Raw genomic sequence first — 22,318 nt, 5'->3', positions numbered from 1 at the left:
CTAATCCCACTGCCCCACTCTCTCCCCATAGCCCTGTATCAATCCCAAACTAATCCCACTGCCCCACTCTCTCCCCATAGCCTTGTATCAATCTCAAACTAATCCCACTGCCCCGCTCTCTCCCCATAGCCCTGTATCAATCCCAAACTAATCCCACTGCCCCACTCTCTCCCCATAGCCCTGTATCAATCTCAAACTAATCCCACTGCCCCGCTCTCTCCCCATAGCCCTGTATCAATCCCCAAACTAATCCCACTGCCCCACTCTCTCCCCATAGCCCTGTATCAATCCCCAAACTAATCCCACTGCCCCACTCTCTCCCCATAGCCCTGTATCAATCCCCAAACTAATCCCACTGCCCCGCTCTCTCCCCATAGCCCTGTATCAGTCCCCAAATTAATCCCACAGTCCCGCTCTCTCCCCATAGCCCTGTATCAATCCCAAACTAATCCCAAGCCCCGCTCTCTCCCCATAGCCCTGTATCTATCCCAAACTAATCCCACTGCCCCACTCTCTCCCCATAGCCCTGTATCAATCCCCAAACTCATCCCACTGCCCCACTGTCTCCCCATCGTCCTGTATTAATTCCAAACTGAACTGTACTAGCCATATTAATACTGTGGCTACCAGGGCAGGTCAGAGGCTAGGAATCCTGCCAAATAAGTGACTTCCCCCTCCTGACTCCCCAAAGCCTGTCCACCATCTACAAATCAGGAGTGTGATGGAATACTCCCCACTTGCCTGGATGAGTGCAGCTCCTGCTCCTGATTGCTGTCCAGTGATCCCTGGATTAGAGCGAGAGAGGAAATCAGACAGGGTTCCTGCTCCAACTCAAGAAGCTCGACACCATCCAGGACAAAGCAGCCCCGCTTGATTGCTCCCCCTTTCGCAAACATTCACTCCCTCCAACACCGACAAACAGTGACAGCCATGTGTACCATCTACAAGATGCACTGCAGCAACTCACCAAGGTTCCTTCGACAGCACCTTCCAAACCCACGACCACTACCATCTAGAAGGACAAGGGCAGCAGATACCTGGGAACCCCACCACCTGGAGGTTCCCCTCCAAGTCACTCACCACCCTGACTGGGAAATATATCGGCCGTTCCCTCACTGTCGCTGGGGCAACATCCTGGAACTCCCTCCCTAACAGCACTGTGGGTGTACCTACATCTCAGGGACTGCAGCGGTTCAAGAAGGCAGCTCACCCCCACCTTCTGAAGGGTAACTAGGGATGGGCAGGAAATGCTGGTCTAACCAGCGACGGCCATGTCCATGAAAAGAAAGCCTGATGACTGGAAGTGAATAGGTGCTGAGGTGAGGTGAGGATGAGGGGAGTGGCTCCGAGTGACGCTGACCTTTACCTGAGGCAGGGCTGCTAACCGTCGCAGTTTTCCTTCTTCTTTTCACATCCCCAGTACACAGCGAGCCAAGGTGAACACTCGTCTGCCTGCCCAGAAAAATGCAGAGCCTGAATAAACAGCAACAACACCACCTAAACAGCAAATGTACCACAGAGAACACAGAGAACACAGGACCACAGAGAACACAGAACCACAGAGAACACAGGTCCACAGAGAACACAGGACTACAGAGCCACAGAGAACACAGAGAACACAGGTCCACAGAGAACACAGGTCCACAGAGAACACAGAGAACACAGAGAACACAGAACCACAGAGAACACAGGTCCACAGAGAACACAGAGAACACACAACCACAGAGAACACAGAGAACACAGGTCCACAGAGAACACAGAGAACACAGAACCACAGAGAACACAGAACCACAGAGAACACAGAGAACACAGAGAACACAGAGAACACAGGTCCACAGAGAACACAGGTCCACAGAGAACACAGAGAACACAGAACCACAGAGAACACAGAGAACACAGAACCACAGAGAACACAGAGCCCACAGAGAACACAGAGAACACAGAGCCACAGAGAACACAGAACCACAGAGAACACCATTAGCGGGGGATTGGGCAAAAATTTAGACATCGATCAAGAATTGGGTGGGTATCAGATCCTTGAATAACTACCCCGTTCCCTCTGAACCCAGGGATCACAGGGCAGTGATCAGGAGCAGGAACCCTGGCTGATTTCTTCTCTCGCTCTGATCCAGGGATCACTGGACAGTGATCAGGAGCAGGAACCCTGGCTGATTTCCTCTCTCTCTCTAACCAGGGATCACTGGACAGTGATCAGGAGCAGGAACCCTGGCTGATTTCCCCTCTCTCTCCTAACCCAGGGATCACTGGACAGTGATCAGGAGCAGGAACCCTGGCTGATTTCCCCTCTCTCTCTCTAACCCAGGGATCACTGGACAGTGATCAGGAGCAGGAACCCTGGCTGATTTCCCCTCTCTCTCTAACCCAGGGATCACTGGACAGTGATCAGGAGCAGGAACCCTGGCTGATTTCCCCCCCTCTCTCTCTAACCCAGGGATCACTGGACAGTGATCAGGAGCAGGAACCCTGGCTGATTTCCCCTCTCTCTCTAACCCAGGGATCACTGGACAGTGATCAGGAGTTGGTGTTTCTCTGTGTCTCTTCATGGGCAGTGCGGAGCCCCGATTTGTTGGAAGTGTTGTGCTCTGCGATGTTGCTGTGCTCTATGATGTTGCTGTGCTCTGCGATGTTGCTGTGCTCTGCGATGTTGCTGTGCTCTATGATGTTGCTGTGCTCTGCGATGTTGCTGTGCTCTGCGATGTTGCTGTGCTCTGCGATGTTGCTGTGCTCTATGGTGTTGCTGTGCTCTATGATGTTGCTGTGCTCTGCGATGTTGCTGTGCTCTGCGATGTTGTTGTGCTCTATGATGTTGCTGTGCTCTATGATGTTGCTGTGCTCTGCGATGTTGCTGTGCTCTGCGATGTTGCTGTGCTCTGCGATGTTGCTGGGCTCTGCGATGTTGCTGGGCTCTGCGATCTTGCTGGGCTCTGCGATGTTGCTGGGCTCTATGATGTTGCTGTGCTCTGCGATGTTGCTGTGCTCTGCGATGTTGCTGTGCTCTGCGATGTTGCTGTGCTCTGCGATGTTGCTGTGCTCTGCGATGTTGCTGTGCTCTGCGATGTTACTGTGCTCTGCGATGTTACTGTGCTCTATGATGTTGCTGTGCTCTGCGATGTTGCTGTGCTCTGCGAGGTTGCTGTGCTCTGCGAGGTTGCTGTGCTCTATGATGTTGTTGTGCTCTGCGATGTTGCTGTGCTCTGCGATGTTGCTGTGCTCTATGATGTTGCTGTGCTCTGTGATGTTGCTGTGCTCTATGATGTTGCTGTGCTCTGCGATGTTCCTGTGCTCTATGATGTTGCTGTGCTCTGCGATGTTGCTGTGCTCTGCGATGTTGCTGTGCTCTGCGATGTTGCTGTGCTCTGCGATGTTGCTGTGCTCTGCGATGTTACTGTGCTCTGCGATGTTACTGTGCTCTATGATGTTGCTGTGCTCTGCGATGTTGCTGTGCTCTGCGATGTTGCTGTGCTCTATGATGTTGCTGTGCTCTGTGATGTTGCTGTGCTCTATGATGTTGCTGTGCTCTGCGATGTTCCTGTGCTCTATGATGTTGCTGTGCTCTGCGATGTTGCTGTGCTCTATGGTGTTGCTGTGCTCTGCGATGTTGCTGTGCTCTATGGTGTTGCTGTGCTCTACAATTTGGCTGTGCTCTGCGATGTTGCTGTGCTCTGCGATGTTGCTGTGCTCTGCGATGTTGCTGTGCTCTGCGATGTTGCTGTGCTCTGCGATGTTACTGTGCTCTGCGATGTTACTGTGCTCTATGATGTTGCTGTGCTCTGCGATGTTGCTGTGCTCTGCGAGGTTGCTGTGCTCTATGATGTTGTTGTGCTCTGCGATGTTGCTGTGCTCTATGATGTTGTTGTGCTCTATGATGTTGTTGTGCTCTATGGTGTTGCTGTGCTCTGCGATGTTGCTGTGCTCTACGATGTTGCTGTGCTCTGCGATGTTGCTGTGCTCTGCGATGTTGCTGTGCTCTGCGATGTTACTGTGCTCTGCGATGTTGCTGTGCTCTGCGATGTTGCTGTGCTCTATGATGTTGCTGTGCTCTGCGATGTTGCTGTGCTCTGCGATGTTGCTGTGCTCTGCGATGTTGCTGTGCTCTGCGATGTTGCTGTGCTCTGCGATGTTGCTGTGCTCTGCGATGTTGCTGTGCTCTGCGATGTTGCTGTGCTCTGCGATGTTGCTGTGCTCTGCGATGTTGCTGTGCTCTGCGATGTTGCTGTGCTCTGCGATGTTGCTGTGATCTGCGATGTTGCTGTGCTCTGCGATGTTGCTGTGCTCTGCGATGTTGCTGTGCTCTGCGATGTTGCTGTGCTCTGCGATGTTGCTGTGCTCTGCGATGTTACTGTGCTCTGCGATGTTGCTGTGCTCTGCGATGTTGCTGTGCTCTGCGATGTTGCTGTGCTCTGCGAAGTTGCTGTGCTCTGCGATGTTACTGTGCTCTGCGATGTTGCTGTGCTCTGCGATGTTGCTGTGCTCTGCGATGTTGCTGTGCTCTGCGAAGTTGCTGTGCTCTGCGATGTTGCTGTGCTCTGCGATGTTGCTGTGCTCTGCGATGTTGTTGTGCTCTATGATGTTGTTGTGCTCTACAATGTTGCTGTGCTCTGCGATGTTGCTGTGCTCTGCGATGTTGCTGTGCCCTGCGATGTTGCTGTGCTCTATGATGTTGCTGTGCTCTGCGATGTTGTTGTGCTCTATGATGTTGCTGTGCTCTGCGATGTTGCTGTGCTCTGCGATGTTGCTATGCTCTGCGATGTTGCTGTGCTCTGCGATGTAGCTGTGGCTCTATGATGTTGCTGTGCTCTGCGATGTTGCTGTACTCTGCGATGTTACTGTGCTCTGTGATGTTGCTGTGCTCTGCGATGTTGCTGTGCTCTGCGATGTTGCTGTGCTCTGCGATGTTGCTGTGCTCTGCGATGTTGCTGTGCTCTGCGATGTTGCTGTGCTCTGCGATGTTGCTGTGCTCTATGATGTTGTTGTGCTCTGCGATGTTGCTGTGCTCTATGATGTTGTTGTGCTCTGCGATGTTGCTGTGCTCTGCGATGTTGCTGTGCTCTGCGATGTTGATGTGCTCTGCGATGTTGCTGTGCTCTGCGATGTTGCTGTGCTCTGCGATGTTGCTGTGCTCTGCGATGTTACTGTGCTCTATGATGTTGCTGTGCTCTGAGATGTTGCTGTGCTCTGTGATGTTGCTGTGCTCTGCGATGTTGCTGTGCTCTATGATGTTGCTGTGCTCTAAGGTGTTGCTGTGCTCTGCGATGTTGCTGTGCTCTGCGATGTTGCTGTGCTCTGCGATGTTGCTGTGCTCTGCGATGTTGCTGTGCTCTGCGATGTTGCTGTGCTCTGCGATGTTGCTGTGCTCTGCGATGTTGCTGTGCTCTGCGATGTTGCTGTGCTCTGCGATGTTGCTGTGCTCTGCGATGTTACTGTGCTCTATGATGTTGCTGTGCTCTGCGATGTTGCTGTGCTCTATGATGTTGCTGTGCTCTATGGTGTTGCTGTGCTCTGCGATGTTGCTGTGCTCTGCGATGTTGCTGTGCTCTGCGATGTTGCTGTGCTCTGCGATGTTGCTGTGCTCTGCGATGTTGCTGTGCTCTGCGATGTTGCTGTGCTCTGCGATGTTGCTGTGCTCTGCGATGTTGCTGTGCTCTGCGATGTTGCTGTGCTCTGCGATGTTGCTGTGCTCTGCGATGTTGCTGTGCTCTGCGATGTTGCTGTGCTCTATGGTGTTGTTGTGCTCTATGGTGTTGCTGTGCTCTGCGATGTTGTTGTGCTCTATGGTGTTACTGTGCTCTATGATGTTGTTGTGCTCTGCGATGTTGCTGTGCTCTGCGATGTTGCTGTGCTCTATGATGTTGTTGTGCTCTGCGATGTTGTTGTGCTCTATGATGTTGTTGTGCTCTGCGATGTTGCTGTGCTCTGCGATGTTGCTGTGCTCTGCGATGTTGTTGTGCTCTATGGTGTTGCTGTGCTCTGCGATGTTGCTGTGCTCTATGATGTTGTTGTGCTCTGCGATGTTGCTGTGCTCTGCGATGTTGCTGTGCTCTATGATGTTGCTGTGCTCTATGATGTTGTTGTGCTCTGCGATGTTGCTGTGCTCTATGATGTTGCTGTGCTCTGCGATGTTGCTGTGCTCTATGGTGTTGCTGTGCTCTATGATGTTGCTGTGCTCTATGATGTTGTTGTGCTCTGCGATGTTGTTGTGCTCTGCGATGTTGTTGTGCTCTGCGATGTTGCTGTGCTCTGCGATGTTGCTGTGCTCTGCGATGTTGCTGTGCTCTATGGTGTTGCTGTGCTCTGCGATGTTGCCACACACGAGGCTGACACTTACCTGGATTTATTCTGCAGGGTGGAGCATTTCCTGTGTGTCCCGTCAGTTAGAACCTCTAATGGGTACAGGGGCACCAAAGGGTTAAACTGCAAAGCAAAAGATGGGAAAGCAGCAGTTAGAGGGAGATAGGACTGCAATCTCTGAGGGAGCAACTGGATTGCAATGGGGGCCAATCAGGGAAAAGCTGCCACCTCTTGTGGGGAGTCACAGAGACCTCACATGATGATGCTCCCAAAGACCATCACCCATCACAACATCCCGTACCCCCGGGCCGGGGGGGGTCCTTACAACATCATCTCTATACAACACAACACCCAGGAGCCACACATTGTCGCCGGTCACCCTCACACCAGAATCAGCAGATATCCCAACCCTGCAACAGGGTCTCGACAGGGAGATTCTGACATATTCTATAACTTGGCAATGTAACATTGGGTTTAGAGGGTTAAAGGGCGAGATGATCCAGGGACCAAGGTGTGTGGGGGGGGGGAAAGAACCTTAAAACTCGATCCAGACCACCTGGGGGGTGATGTCAGGCAGCACGTCTTCCCGGAAACGGGAGTGGGAATCAGATTGTTCTTTATGAATTGAGTGTCACGGAGCCGAGCTAAAATACAGATCAGCTAATCTGCTTCGTCGATAAGGAACAGGCCCGGGAGGGCTAATGCCTCCTCCTGTTCCTGTGTAACAGGCCCGAGGGGCTGAATGGCCTCCTCCTGTTCCTGTGTAACAGGCCCGAGGGGCTGAATGGCCTCCTCCTGTTCCTGTGTAACAGGCCCGGGAGGGCTAATGCCTCCTGTTCCTGTGTAACAGGCCCGAGAGGCTGAATGGCCTCCTCCTGTTCCTGTGTAACAGGTTCGAGGGGCTGAATGGCCTCCTCCTGTTCCTGTGTAACAGGCCCAAGGGGCTGAATGGCCTCCTCCTGTTCCTGTGTAACAGGTTCGAAGGGCTGAATGGCCTCCTCCTGTTACTATATTCCGACACCTCTCTCTATCCAACCCTCCCTGCCTTCTGGCGACATTTTCTAAAGGGTGTTTGCCCGTCACATTGACAACAGCCAAGAATCCAAACCACAACCCTGATAACTGAAGACGTAATTCATCACCAGGCTAAACCGGAGGAACACAGCGTTCAGCTTACCCCACGTAAGGGCTGCAGTCGGTTCAGGACACTCCACTCTCGGTACTGACCCCTCACACAGAAGTTTCTCCGCAATCTACAACAAGAAAGAGAATCATCAAAACACTCCCCATTCCTGGAGCACTCAAAGATTTGACGCACTTGCTGCCTCCCCAACCCCCCCCCCCCCCCCCCGGCCCCACCCACCACTCCCCCGACCCAACCCGAGGCCGCAGCAGTCAGCTCCGACCAACCCGAGGCCGCAGCAATCAGCTCAGACCAACCAGAGACCCCAGCAATCAGCTCAGACCAACCCGAGACCCCAGCAATCAGCTCAGACCAACCCGAGACCCCAGCAGTCAGCTCAGACCAACCCGAGACCCCAGCAGTCAGCTCAGACCAACCCGAGACCCCAGCAATCAGCTCAGACCAACCCGAGACCCCAGCAATCAGCTCCGACCAACCCGAGACCCCAGCAGTCAGCTCCGACCAACCCGAGACCCCAGCAATCAGCTCAGACCAACCCGAGACCCCAGCAGTCAGCTCCGACCAACCCGAGACCCCAGCAATCAGCTCAGACCAACCCGAGACCCCAGCAGTCAGCTCAGACCAACCCGAGACCGCAGCAGTCAGCTCCGACCAACCCGAGGCCGCAGCAATCAGGTCAAACCAACCCGAGACCGCAGCAATCAGCTCAGGCCAACCCGAGACCCCAGCGGTCAGCTCCGACCAACCCGAGACCCCAGCAGTCAGCTCAGACCAACCCGAGGCCGCAGCAGTCAGCTCCGACCAACCCGAGACCCCAGCAATCAGCTCCGACCAACCCGAGACCCCAGCAATCAGCTCAGACCAACCCGAGACCCCAGCAATCAGCTCAGACCAACCCGAGACCCCAGCAATCAGCTCAGACCAACCCGAGACCGCAGCAGTCAGCTCAGACCAACCTGAGACCCCAGCAATCAGCTCCGACCAACCCGAGACCCCAGCAATCAGCTCCGACCAACCCGAGACCCCAGCAATCAGCTCCGACCAACCCGAGACCCCAGCAGTCAGCTCCGACCAACCCGAGACCCCAGCAATCAGCTCCGACCAACCCGAGACCCCAGCAATCAGCTCCGACCAACCCGAGACCCCAGCAATCAGCTCCGACCAACCCGAGACCCCAGCAGTCAGCTCCGACCAACCCGAGACCCCAGCAATCAGGTCAAACCAACCCGAGACCCCAGCAGTCAGCTCCGACCAACCCGAGGCCGCAGCAATCAGCTCAGACCAACCCGAGGCCGCAGCAGTCAGCTCCGACCAACCCGAGGCCGCAGCAGTCAGCTCCGACCAACCCGAGACCCCAGCAGTCAGCTCCGACCAACCCGAGGCCGCAGCAATCAGGTCAAACCAACCCGAGGCCGCAGCAATCAGCTCCGACCAACCCGAGACCCCAGCAATCAGCTCAGGCCAACCCGAGACCCCAGCAATCAGCTCAGACCAACCCGAGACCCCAGCAGTCAGCTCCGACCAACCCGAGGCCGCAGCAGTCAGCTCAGGCCAACCCGAGGCCGCAGCAGTCAGCTCAGGCCAACCCGAGACCCCAGCAGTCAGCTCAGACCAACCCGAGGCCGCAGCAGTCAGCTCCGACCAACCTGAGACCCCAGCAATCAGCTCAGACCAACCCGAGACCCCAGCAATCAGCTCAGACCAACCCGAGACCCCAGCAATCAGCTCAGACCAACCCGAGACCCCAGCAGTCAGCTCCGACCAACCCGAGACCCCAGCAATCAGCTCCGACCAACCCGAGACCCCAGCAATCAGCTCCGACCAACCCGAGACCCCAGCAATCAGCTCCGACCAACCCGAGACCCCAGCAGTCAGCTCAGACCAACCCGGGACCCCAGCAGTCAGCTCCGACCAACCCGAGACCCCAGCAATCAGCTCAGACCAACCCGAGACCCCAGCAGTCAGCTCAGACCAACCCGAGGCCCCAGCAGTCAGCTCAGGCCAACCCGAGACCCCAGCAATCAGCTCAGACCAACCCAGGCCGCAGCAATCAGCTCCGACCAACCCGAGGCCGCAGCAATCAGCTCCGACCAACCCGAGACCGCAGCAATCAGCTCCGACCAACCCGAGACCCCAGCAGTCAGCTCAGACCAACCCAGGCCGCAGCAATCAGCTCCGACCAACCCGAGGCCGCAGCAATCAGCTCCGACCAACCCGAGACCCCAGCAGTCAGCTCCGACCAACCCGAGACCGCAGCAGTCAGCTCAGACCAACCCGAGACCCCAGCAGTCAGCTCAGACCAACCCGAGACCCCAGCAATCAGCTCAGACCAACCCGAGACCCCAGCAGTCAGCTCAGACCAACCCGAGACCCCAGCAATCAGCTCCGACCAACCCGAGACCCCAGCAATCAGCTCAGACCAACCCGAGGCCGCAGCAATCAGGTCAAACCAACCCGAGACCGCAGCAGTCAGCTCCGACCAACCCGAGGCCGCAGCAGTCAGCTCCGACCAACCCGAGACCCCGGCAATCAGCTCAGACCAACCCGAGACCCCAGCAATCAGCTCAGGCCAACCCGAGACCCCAGCAATCAGCTCAGACCAACCCGAGACCCCAGCAGTCAGCTCAGGCCAACCCGAGACCCCAGCAGTCAGCTCAGGCCAACCCGAGACCCCAGCAATCAGCTCAGACCAACCCGAGACCCCAGCAGTCAGCTCCGACCAACCCGAGACCCCAGCAATCAGCTCCGACTAACCCGAGGCCGCAGCAGTCAGCTCCGACCAACCCGAGACCCCAGCAGTCAGCTCCGACCAACCCGAGACCCCAGCAATCAGCTCCGACCAACCCGAGGCCGCAGCAGTCAGCTCCGACCAACCCGAGACCCCAGCAGTCAGCTCCGACCAACCCGAGACCCCAGCAATCAGCTCAGGCCAACCCGAGACCCCAGCAATCAGCTCAGACCAACCCGAGACCCCAGCAATCAGCTCAGACCAACCCGAGACCCCAGCAATCAGCTCAGACCAACCCGAGACCGCAGCAATCAGCTCAGGCCAACCCGAGACCCCAACAGTCAGCTCAGACCAACCCGAGACCCCAGCAGTCAGCTCAGACCCACCCGAGACCCCAGCAATCAGGTCAAACCAACCCGAGACCCCAGCAGTCAGCTCCGACCAACCCGAGGCCGCAGCAATCAGCTCAGACCAACCCGAGACCGCAGCAGTCAGCTCCGACCAACCCGAGGCCGCAGCAATCAGCTCAGACCAACCCGAGGCCGCAGCAGTCAGCTCCGACCAACCCGAGACCCCAGCAGTCAGCTCAGACCAACCCGAGGCCCCAGCAGTCAGCTCCGACCAACCCGAGACCCCAGCAATCAGCTCAGACCAACCCGGGACCCCAGCAATCAGCTCAGACCAACCCGAGACCCCAGCAATCAGCTCAGACCAACCCGAGACCCCAGCAATCAGCTCAGACCAACCCGAGACCCCAGCAGTCAGCTCAGACCAACCCGAGGCCCCAGCAGTCAGCTCAGGCCAACCCGAGACCCCAGCAGTCAGCTCAGACCAACCCGAGGCCCCAGCAGTCAGCTCCGACCAACCCGAGGCCCCAGCAGTCAGCTCCGACCAACCCGAGGCCCCAGCAATCAGCTCAGGCCAACCCGAGACCCCAGCAGTCAGCTCCGACCAACCCGAGGCCCCAGCAGTCAGCTCCGACCAACCCGAGGCCCCAGCAGTCAGCTCAGACCAACCCGAGGCCGCAGCAATCAGGTCAAACCAACCCGAGACCCCAGCAGTCAGCTCCGACCAACCCGAGGCCGCAGCAATCAGCTCAGACCAACCCGAGACCCCAGCAGTCAGCTCCGACCAACCCGAGACCCCAGCAATCAGCTCAGACCAACCCGAGACCCCAGCAATCAGCTCAGACCAACCCGAGACCGCAGCAGTCAGCTCCGACCAACCCGAGACCCCAGCAATCAGCTCAGACCAACCCGAGACCCCAGCGGTCAGCTCCGACCAACCCGAGACCCCAGCAGTCAGCTCAGACCAACCCGAGACCCCAGCAGTCAGCTCCGACCAACCCGAGACCCCAGCAGTCAGCTCCGACCAACCCGAGACCCCAGCAATCAGCTCAGACCAACCCGAGACCCCAGCAATCAGCTCAGACCAACCCGAGGCCGCAGCAATCAGCTCAGACCAACCCGAGACCCCAGCAGTCAGCTCAGACCAACCCGAGACCCCAGCAGTCAGCTCAGACCAACCCGAGACCGTGGCTGGGACCTGGCTCAGTTTCAGCTGCTTGAGGCGGAGTCACTAGTGCCATTCCCCATTTGGGACACAAAGATTAAGTTGAAGGGACAGATACAGGGGATAAAGGTGTGTCGGTCACTAAAACTTTAAACCCTCAGCATTTGCAAGTCACAGGGCTGGGTTTTTATTGGATAGAAAGGGGGGGTCAGCGAAGCCGCGCTGATTCCTGGGATGGCAGGATAATCGAATGGGGGTCGACACGGTCAATATTCTCTGGGATTTAGACGAATGAGAGGTGATCTGACTGAATCCCGACAGGGCTGGATACGGGGATGTCGTTCCCTCTGTCTGGGGTGGGGGAGTCTCGAACAGGGGGTCACAGACTCAGGACATGGGCTAGTCATTTCGGACTGAGATGAGGAGAAACCTCTTCACCCGGGGGGTGAATCTGGGGAATTCCCGTCCACAGAGGCTTTGGGAGGACAAGTCACTGAATATATTTAAGAAGGAAATCGATTTCTGGACATTAAAGGTGTCGAGGAGAATGGGGAGAGGGCGGGAGTGTGGAGTTGAGATAGAAGATCAGCCATGATATTAATGAATGGTGGAGCCGGCTCGAAGGGTCGAATGGTCTCCTGCTCATGTTTTCTACGATGTGGAGATGATGTTACACAACACCCAACCCCAATGGGGTATTACAGTCTCCTCCCAACCCCAAAGGGGTATTACAGGCTCCCAACCCCAATGGGGTATTACAGGCTCCCAACCCCAATGGGGTATTACAGGCTCCCAACCCCAATGGGGTATTACAGGCTCCCAACCCCAATGGGGTATTACAGGCTCCCAACCCCAATGGGGTATTACAGCCTCCCAACCCCAATGGGGTATTACAGCCTCCTCCCAACCCCAATGGGGTATTACAGGCTCCCAACCCCAATGGGGTATTACAGGCTCCTCCCAACCCCAATGGGGTATTACAGGCTCCCAACCCCAATGGGGTATTACAGTCTCCCAACCCCAATGGGGTATTACAGGCTCCTCCCAACCCCAATGGGGTATTACAGCCTCCCAACCCCAATGGGGTATTACAGCCTCCCAACCCCAATGGGGTATTACAGGCTCCCAACCCCAATGGGGTATTACAGCCTCCCAACCCCAATGGGGTATTACAGCCTCCCAACCCCAATGGGGTATTACAGGCTCCTCCCAACCCCAATGGGGTATTACAGCCTCCCAACCCCAATGGGGTATTACAGGCTCCCAACCCCAATGGGGTATTACAGGCTCCTCCCAACCCCAATGGGGTATTACAGTCTCCTCCCAACCCCAATGGGGTATTACAGGCTCCTCCCAACCCCAATGGGGTATTACAGTCTCCTCCCAACCCCAATGGGGTATTACAGCCTCCCAACCCCAATGGGGTATTACAGCCTCCCAACCCCAATGGGGTATTACAGTCTCCTCCCAACCCCAATGGGGTATTACAGCCTCCCAACCCCAATGGGGTATTACAGTCTCCCAACCCCAATGGGGTGTTACAGCCTCCCAACCCCAATTGGGTATTACAGTCTCCTCCCAACCCCAATGGGGTATTACAGTCTCCCAACCCCAATGGGGTATTACAGGCTCCTCCCAACCCCAATGGGGTATTACAGGCTCCTCCCAACCCCAATGGGGTATTACAGGCTCCTCCCAACCCCAATGGGGTATTACAGGCTCCTCCCAACCCCAATGGGGTATTACAGGCTCCCAGCCCCAATGGGGTATTACAGGCTCCTCCCAACCCCAATGGGGTATTACAGGCTCCCAACCCCAATGGGGTATTACAGGCTCCTCCCAACCCCAATGGGGTATTACAGCCTCCCAACCCCAATGGGGTATTACAGGCTCCCAACCCCAATGGGGTATTACAGGCTCCTCCCAACTCCAATGGGGTATTACAGCCTCCCAACCCCAATGGGGTATTACAGCCTCCCAACCCCAATGGGGTATTACAGGCTCCTCCCAACCCCAATGGGGTATTACAGCCTCCCAACCCCAATGGGGTATTACAGCCTCCCAACCCCAATGGGGTATTACAGGCTCCCAGCCCCAATGGGGTATTACAGGCTCCCAACCCCAATGGGGTATTACAGGCTCCTTTGAAAGGATTGAATATTGTCACTTACTCCTTCTGATAGGGGTCCTGCCCGAAGTGACTCACTCGCTCATTTGGGATTACGCCCACAGGCCCCTCCTGCTGGAAATGAATCAGACAAATTACTTCAATCACAACTCACAGAAGGTGGCCAAATGGCCCATCTCACCTGCGCTATATCTTTGAAAGAGTTTATCTTATTGCTTCCACTCTTTTCCCATTCCTGTGCAATCCTTATTTACTATCTCCCGCCGGAAAAGGTACAATTTGTAAATCCAGTCTATAATGTGAAGTCATGATGTGATGTTTATTGGGCAGCACGGTAGCACAGTGGTTAGCACAGTGGTTTCACAGCTCCAGGGTCCCGGGTTCGATTCCCGGCTTGGGTCACTGTCTGTGCGGAGTCTGCACATTCTCCCTGTGTCTGGGTGGGTTTCCTCCGGGTGCTCCGGTTTCCTCCCACAGTCCAAAGATGTGCAGGTTAGGTGGATTGGCCATGCTAAATTGCTCTTAGTGTCCAAAAGTGTTAGATGGGGTTATTGGGATAGGGTGGAGGTGTGGCCATATGTAGGGTGCTCTTTCCAAGGGCCGGTGCAGACTCGATGGGCCAAATGGCCTCCTGCACTGTAATTTGAATGAGCTCTATGAGTATCCGATATTGAAGGAGATACTGACAGCAGGAGTCAACTCCAACCGTTTCTCTCTCTCTCTCTCCTTCCCCCCCCCCCCCCCCCACCCGCTCTCTCTCTTCCTCTCTCCTCTCTGTCCCTTTCCCATCTTTCTGTCCATCTCGTTCCCTTTTACCCCATGTATTGGTTTTGAATCTTGCTGTGTGTCAGCACATTGCAACAATACTTTTATCGTTTGAGGTGGTGAAGGGAACAGAAGAAAGGACAAGCGGATTGTTTTGGGGTCAGTACTGAGAGTGTTAACACTCTGGGCTTTAAAATTCACCCAGGATTTCATTGTTGATTTGTAAAATGAGACATTCTGTCAATCAGTTTGGAGATTACTCACAGACAACACTGGCTGGAACTGAACATAAGGCAATGCCTTTAAATTATCAGCTAATAACTCACCATTGACATGCTAACTGTTTACATTTCAATTAATCCTGATTACTCAGTAATAGAGAGTTTGTCCCCACTCAGTCCCATGGAGCAGCCTCATTATTTATCACTTCAATTATCCGGCCCTCAATACAGCTCACATCAGAGCCCCAAAATAGCAAACTCCCAGCTCCCTGGAATCAGGAGGAATTAATGAGAAAAATAGAACTCAGACTATCCACTGGAGAGATCACACACCCAACACAAGAGGCAGGGGTCGGGGAAGAGGAGAGTGAGGGAGAGGAGAGTGAGGGAGAGGAGAGTGTGGGAGAGGAGAGTGAGAGGGAGAGTGAGGGAGAGGAGAGTGAGGGAGAGGAGAGTGAGGGAGAGGAGAGTGTGGGAGAGGAGAGTGAGAGGGAGAGTGAGGGAGATGAGTGAGGGAGAGGAGAGTGAGAGGGAGAGTGAGGGAGAGGAGAGTGAGGGAGAGGAGAGTGAGGGAGAGGAGAGTGAGGGAGAGGAGAGTGAGGGAGGGGAGAGTGAGGGAGGGAAGAGTGAGAGAGAGGATAGTGAGGGAGAGGAGAGTGAGGGAGGGGAGAGTGAGGGAGAGGGGAGTGAGGGAGAGGAGAGTGTGGGAGAGGAGAGTGAGGGAGAGGGGAGTGAGGGAGAGGAGAGTGAGGGAGAGGAGAGTGTGGGAGAGGAGAGTGTGGGAGAGGAGAGTGAGAGTGAGGGAGATGAGAGTGAGGGAGAGGAGAGTGAGGGAGAGGAGAGTGAGGGAGAGGAGAGTGAGGGAGAGGAGAGTGAGGGAGAGGAGAGTGAGGGAGAGGAGAGTGAGGGAGGAGAGTGAGGGAGAGGAGAGTGTGGGAGAGGAGAGTGAGGGAGAGGAGAGTGAGGGAGGAGGGTGAGGGAGAGGAGAGTGAGGGAGAGGAGAGTGAGGGAGAGGAGAGTGAGGGAGGAGAGTGAGGGAGAGGATAGTGAGGGAGAGGAGAGTGAGGGAGGGGAGAGTGAGGGAGTGGAGAGTGAGGGAGAGGAGAGTGAGGGAGGGGAGAGTGAGGGAGGGGAGAGTGAGGGAGTGGAGAGTGAGGGAGAGGAGAGTGAGGGAGTGGAGAGTGAGGGAGTGGAGAGTGAGGGAGAGGAGAGTGAGGGAGGGGAGAGTGAGGGAGAGAATAGTGAGGGAGAGGAGAGTGAGGGAGGGGAGAGTGAGGGAGAGAATAGTGAGGGAGAGGAGAGTGAGGGAGAGGAGAGTGAGGGAGAGGGCGGGGTAGGGCTGGAGATGTGATTCCGGAGAGGAAGTAAAGGTTGTTCAAGGCGATGGCAGCTCAGGGATCTGCTGACATCACTGGGAGGGCAGGTTATGGAAATGCAGCACAGACACGGTGACAGTCTGGACATGTTGGACATTATCCCTCCCAATCCTCCAGCCACCCCTCCCTTCCCAGTCCCTCCTCCTCCTGCGCCTTCCCTCGACCCCATTCCTCTCGCTCTCGCCTCCGCCCTCCCTGGCCCTCGGCTCCGCCGTCCCTGGCCCTCGGCTCCGCCCTCCCTCGCTTTCGGCTCCGCCGTCCCTGGCCCTCAGCTCTGCCCTCCCTCGCCCTGGGCTCCGCCCTCCCTGACCCTCGACTCCGCCCTCCCTGACCCTCGACTCCGCCGTCCCTGGCCCTCGGCTCCGCCCTCCCTCGCCCTGGGCTCCGCCCTCCCTCGCCCTGGGCTCCGCCCTCCCTCGCCCTGGGCTCCGCCCTCCCTGGCCCTGGGCTCCGCCCTCCCTGACCCTCGACTCCGCCGTCCCTGGCCCTCGGCTCCGCCCTCCCTGGCCCTGGGCTCCGCCCTCCCTGGCCCTCGGCTCCGCCCTCCCTGGCCCTGGGCTCCGCCCTCCCTGGCCCTGGGCTCCGCCCTCCCTGGCCCTCGGCTCCGCCCTCCCTGACCCTGGGCTCCGCCCTCCCTGGCCCTCGGCTCCGCCCTCCTTGGCCCTCGGCTCCGCCCTCCCTGACCCTGGGCTCCGCCCTCCCTGGCCCTCGGCTCCGCCGTCCTTGGCCCTCGGCCCCACCCTCCCTGACCCTGGGCTCCGCCCTCCAACACCAAGCACCTTACCTTGCCTGTCAGACGCCTCCGCCCTTTCCGTATACAACGTGCTGCAATCCCTGGGAGACGATTGAGCCGAGCGTGATAACCTGATGGAGCAGAAAATAAATCTGGTGTTTGTCACTAATCACAGCAAACCTGTGGTCAGGGGCAAAGCAGAAAGGGGAGGGCAGTCACAACAAGAAGCGGCTGGGAGGGTTTGATTTGACATTCCTGCTCAGTCAGAGCTCTCCTCACCTCTCTGTGCCGGTCGAGAAGGCAGTAGGAATGTGGGCGAAGCATATTGTCCAACGCTCTGATCCTCATCTGCCAGGGACGGTTTGAGATAGGTGTCACAGTGAGGGAGCAGTTTGGGAATACGGAATCCTTGTTCACACTCACCCTCGTAGAACCAGTCACTCTGCTCATCGTCACCTGTGGACAGACACGTGTCAGCAATCCATTACTCTGCAAATCCAGATAATAAACCCCAACCAGGAGTCCCCTAACTCCCCCACACCCTGGGAATGAGTACGTCCGGAATGGTCGGGAGTGGCAGTGGACCTGGCTTCCACCTCATCCCTCTGGTATATTAGTTTCATATCGTCTCCAGATTCCCAAAGTGCTTCACAGATGGTGAAATATCTGGGAAATGTAGTTCCCTCCCTAACAGCACGGTGGGAGTACCGACACCGCACGGACTGCAGCGGCTCAGGAACCGGCTCGCCAACGCTCCAGGGCAAATCGGGATGGGCAATAAAACTGGCCGAGCCAGAAATGTCCACATCTGACGAAGCAATAACGGGCAGTCCAGAACAGACGTGACGGTCTGTCTGTAGCACCTTGCTGTGAGCAAATTGGCTGCAGGGTTTCCTACTTTACAAACACGACTGGAAGTTCTGATGAAAGATCTGAGTATTTGCTACAATTCCTCTTTTTATTTCAGGTTTCCTTCATCCGCAGAATTTTGCTTGTGACAGTGATGATACTTTTACAACAATTTCACTGACCACAAAGGGATCGGGGTGACCCTCGGAGCCTCGTGTCCAATGTTTCCCAGACAGAGAGAGACACGAGCAGCTCAGAACCTGTCACACTTTAAGGAGACTTGGGGAGGAGAAGTTCATGGTCTCCAGAAAACTCTGCGGATAAACGCAGACTGACCTGTTCCTATCATCAGCCCCCCAATCCGGACATTCCTCCATTTCCCTCGCTGCTCCCACCCCCGCCCCCATCCTCGCCATTCCGAACACAACTCCCAAAGCACCGGACTGTCACTCACCTCACCTCACTGTCATTCCACACTTGTTCAGACAAAGTGTTCTGACAACTGTTAAATTTCTTGCCATTTCCAAAGCCAATGTGATTAACAAACCTTTCACTCTTCATTAACTCAAACCGACAACTTCTCATTAACACAGACACGCAGCTAACAACTGCAGCACTACAAAACCGTATCCAAACGTGCCAAGCTGCAGATCTCTACCTTGTCTAAACAAGTGACAAAAAGTGTCACTTTTTGAACTGTTTAACCCAGTGCACTCCGACCTCAGGGTAAACGGGGCACAGCCAAGGTTCTCACCGTAACTCACTCACTACGGTTATAGCTGGGAGATCTAAAGATACCCCTGGGACAGGGGTCACAAATTACACCCCACCCTAATGGGTAATTATTACCTCTAAACTGTCCCCATCAAACACTCCCAGGACAGGTACAGCACGGGGTTCGATACAGAGTAAAGCTCCCTCTACACTGTCCCCATCAAACACTCCCAGGACAGGTACAGCACGGGGTTAGATACAGAGTAAAGCTCCCTCCACACTGTCCCCATCAAACACTCCCTGGACAGGTACAGCACGGGGTTAGATACAGAGTAAAGCTCCCTCTACACTGTCCCCATCAAACACTCCCAGGACAGGTACAGCACGGGGTTAGACTACAGAGTAAAGCTCCCTCTACACTATCCCCATCAAACACTCCCAGGACAGGTACAGCACGGGGTTAGATACAGAGTAAAGGTCCCTCCACACTGTCCCCATCAAACACTCCCTGGACAGGTACAGCACGGGGTTAGATACAGAGTAAAGCTTCCTCTACACTGTCCCCATCAAACACTCCCAGGACAGGTACAGCACGGGGTTAGATACAGAGTAAAGCTCCCTCTACACTGTCCCCATCAAACACTCCCAGGACAGGTACAGCACGGGGTTAGATACAGAGTAAAGCTCCCCCTACACTGTCCCCATCAAACTCTCCCAGGACAGGTACAGCACGGGGTTAGATACAGAGTAAAGCTCCCTCTACACTGTCCCCATCAAACACTCCCAGGACAGGTACAGCACGGGGTTAGATACAGAGTAAAGCTCCCTCTACACTGTCCCCATCAAACACTCCCAGGACAGGTACAGCACGGGTTTAGACACAGAGTAAAGCTCCTTCTGCACCATCCCTATCAAACACTCCTGAATGGTCTCCTTCAGCCCCTATTTTCAATGTATCTATATTTCTATGGTAATGAATTCTCACTCAGCCTGTCCAAATCACACTGAACTATCTCTGCATCCTCCTCACAGCTCACCCTCCCACACAACTTGGTGGCATCTGTAAAATTGGAGATGTTCCATTTAGTTCCCTCATCTAAATCATGAATATATATTGTGAATAGCTGGGGTCCCAGCACCGATCCCTGTGGTACCCCACTGGTTACTGCCTGCCAATCAGAAAAAGACCCGTTTATTCCTACTCTTTGTTTCCTGTCTGTTAACTAGTTTTCTATCCATCTCAATATAGTACCCCTAATCCCATGCACTTTAATTTTACACACTAATCTCTTATATTGGACTTTGTCGAAAGCCTTCTGAAAGTCCAAGTAAACCACATCCACTAGCTCCCATCGCGTCAATTCTACTAGTTCATCCTCAAAGAATTCCAGTAGATTTGTCAAAGATGATTTCCCCGTCATAAATCCATGCTGACTCTGTCCGATCCTGCCACTGTTTTCTAACTGCTCTGCTCGAAAATTCTTGATAATGGATTGTTTAATTTTCCCACTATCGACATCAGGCTTTACTGGTCTGTAATTCCGTTTTCTCTCTCCCTTTGTGAATATCGGAGTGACGTGAGCTACCCTCCAATCTGCAGGGACAGTTCCAGAGTCTATAGAATCCCGGAAGATGACCACCAATGCATCCACTATTTTCAGGACCACCTCCTTAAGCACTCTGGGATGCAGATTCTCAGGCCCTGGGGATTTATCCACCTTCAATCCCATCAGTTTTCCCAGCACCATTTCCCTAAATAATATTGATCTCCTTCAGTTCCTCTCTCTCACTAAACTCTGAGTTCCCCAACATTTCTGGGATCTGATTTATGTTGTCCTTTGAGAAGACAGAACCAAAGTATGTATTTAGTTGCTCAGCCATTTCTTTGACCCCCATTATAAATTCCCCTGTATCGCACTGTAAGGGACCTACATTTCTCTTCACTAAACTTTTTCTCTTCACATACAAGGAGTTAAGATTTTGCTCTTGGGGTAATAAGGGTTCAATGGATTTGGGGGGGAAGCGAGAACAGGTTGCTGATTGGCATGATTGGCAATGATTCTTTCTATGATTCTATGAAGGGCAGAGCAGTTTAGAAGGGCCGAATGGCCTTCTTTTGCTCCTATTTTCTATCTGTGCGATTAATTAATCACAGTTCAAAATGAATGGCCTTTACGGAGGCAAGGTTGCAAAGTGACTAAGGTTCAGAATTAAATACTCCAGAATATTTAATGTTTTAGAAGAGGTCAACACAATGGGAATGAGGAAGTTTCTCTGATAATAAAAACTGGGATAAAGACAACCGAGAGAAAGGATCTGAAAATCCAGATTTCTAACAGTTTGGATGGAGCTGTAAAACAGGCCCCTGGCAATAGCTGCAGTGTAGAGCAACGTCAAAACCAGGAAATTAGAGATGTATTTGACAAAAGTAATACAGTTTAAAAAAAACAAAAGTACTGCGGAAGCTGGCCCTCTGAAATAGAAACAGAAAATTCTGCAAATGCTCAGCAGTATTCTCCTTCATTGGCAGAGGTATAGAATATAGAAGTAAGAATATAATGTTGGAATTGTATAAACACTGGTGAGGTCACAGCTGGAGTATTGTGGGCAGTTCTGGTCACCACATTACAGGAAGGAGGTTATTGCTCTGGAGAGAGGGCGGAGGAGGTTTACAAGGAATGTGGCCAGGGCTGGAAAAGTGTGGCTACGAGGAGAGATTGGATACATCAGGTTTATTTTCCTTCGAACAAAGGCTGAGGGGTGACTTAATTGAGGTGTACAAAATGATGAGGGGAAGAAATAAAATGGACAGGATAAGATTGTTCCCCTTGGTGGAGAATTCTAGAACCAGGGGAGATAGATTCAAGATAAGAGGCAGAAGGTGTAGAGGGGACGTGAGGAAGAACGTTTTTACGCAGAGGGTAGTGAGAGTCTGGAATTCGCTGCCAGAGTTGGTGATGGAGGCAGAGACCCTGAACTCTTTTAAAAAGTACCTGGATCTGCACCTTAAGTGCTGTAAGCTACAGAGCGATGGAGCGGGTGCAGGTAGGTGGGATTAGAAAGGGCAGCTGGGTGTCCTCGGACTGGCATGGACCTGGAGCGAGGGTGTTGCAGGCAGAAATCCTATAGAATTGTAGGATGTGTCGGCTGATGTATTTGCTTTGTTTGGCCCCTTGTTCCGCACTGTAACCAATCACTGTTTTGTCGATGTACCATTTGTCAATGTCCTCTGTTGATTTTGTCTATTATGTACGTAGTGTGTACGTTCCCTCGGCCGCAGAAAAATACTTCTCACTGTACTGCGGTACATGGGACAATAAATCAAATCAAATCAATTACAATCCCCCAAAATGGCTGCACTTTTTGGCTGCCTCGTGGGGTCTGTGGATAGAAGACCCCGCCCCCTTTTCAGTTACTTACAGTTCTGTTTGCACGTCACAGGCACCTGCTGCGGGGGGAGGGGGGTCCAGGCAGAGGGTGCTCAAGGGATCATCCGGCCCGATTGTCTGCTCCTCTACCGCAGCTGACCCTGGAGAGGGAGCACGCGCTGTCTGCCGTCACCGCCAGTGATTTCCACGCCTGGTGGGCACCCTGGAGACGGAGCACGCGCTGTCTGCCGTCACCGCCGGTGATTTCCACGCCTGGTGGGCAGCCTGGAGACGGAGCACGCGCTGTCGGCCGTCACCGCCGATGATTTCCACGCCTGGTGGGCACCCTGGGGTCTTTTATCGACCCCACTAATCACATTATGGTTTAATGTTTTAAGTTTTCCCTGTAATTTGTTTGATGCAGTTTCCCTTTAAGGGACTGCTGTTTGTCCCGTGGTTTGTTTCATTTAG

The 22,318-nt window shown here is 54.4% G+C and overlaps 1 protein-coding gene across 1 annotated transcript in view; it reads right to left on the bottom strand.

Moving 5' to 3' along the window:
• Positions 1 to 1,193: 1,193 nt before the first annotated feature.
• Positions 1,194 to 22,318, bottom strand: part of LOC119962485 (G patch domain-containing protein 2-like) — a 38,580-nt gene continuing 17,455 nt past the window's right edge. Inside the window, exons 3-9 of the mRNA XM_038790430.1 lie at positions 18,220 to 18,342; positions 17,196 to 17,395; positions 16,968 to 17,047; positions 13,865 to 13,935; positions 7,487 to 7,562; positions 6,347 to 6,432; positions 1,194 to 1,452 (exon numbers count right to left, since the gene is read on the bottom strand). Of these exons, the coding sequence (XP_038646358.1) occupies positions 1,194 to 1,452; positions 6,347 to 6,432; positions 7,487 to 7,562; positions 13,865 to 13,935; positions 16,968 to 17,047; positions 17,196 to 17,395; positions 18,220 to 18,342 (895 nt within the window). The remainder of the gene's footprint in view (positions 1,453 to 6,346; positions 6,433 to 7,486; positions 7,563 to 13,864; positions 13,936 to 16,967; positions 17,048 to 17,195; positions 17,396 to 18,219; positions 18,343 to 22,318) is intronic.

This window comes from Scyliorhinus canicula, chromosome 2 (genome assembly GCF_902713615.1).
Source record: "Scyliorhinus canicula chromosome 2, sScyCan1.1, whole genome shotgun sequence".
NCBI lineage: Eukaryota > Metazoa > Chordata > Chondrichthyes > Carcharhiniformes > Scyliorhinidae > Scyliorhinus > Scyliorhinus canicula.
Note: the sequence above shows the minus strand (reverse complement) of the source record. Positions and strands in the feature narration are given on the sequence as shown.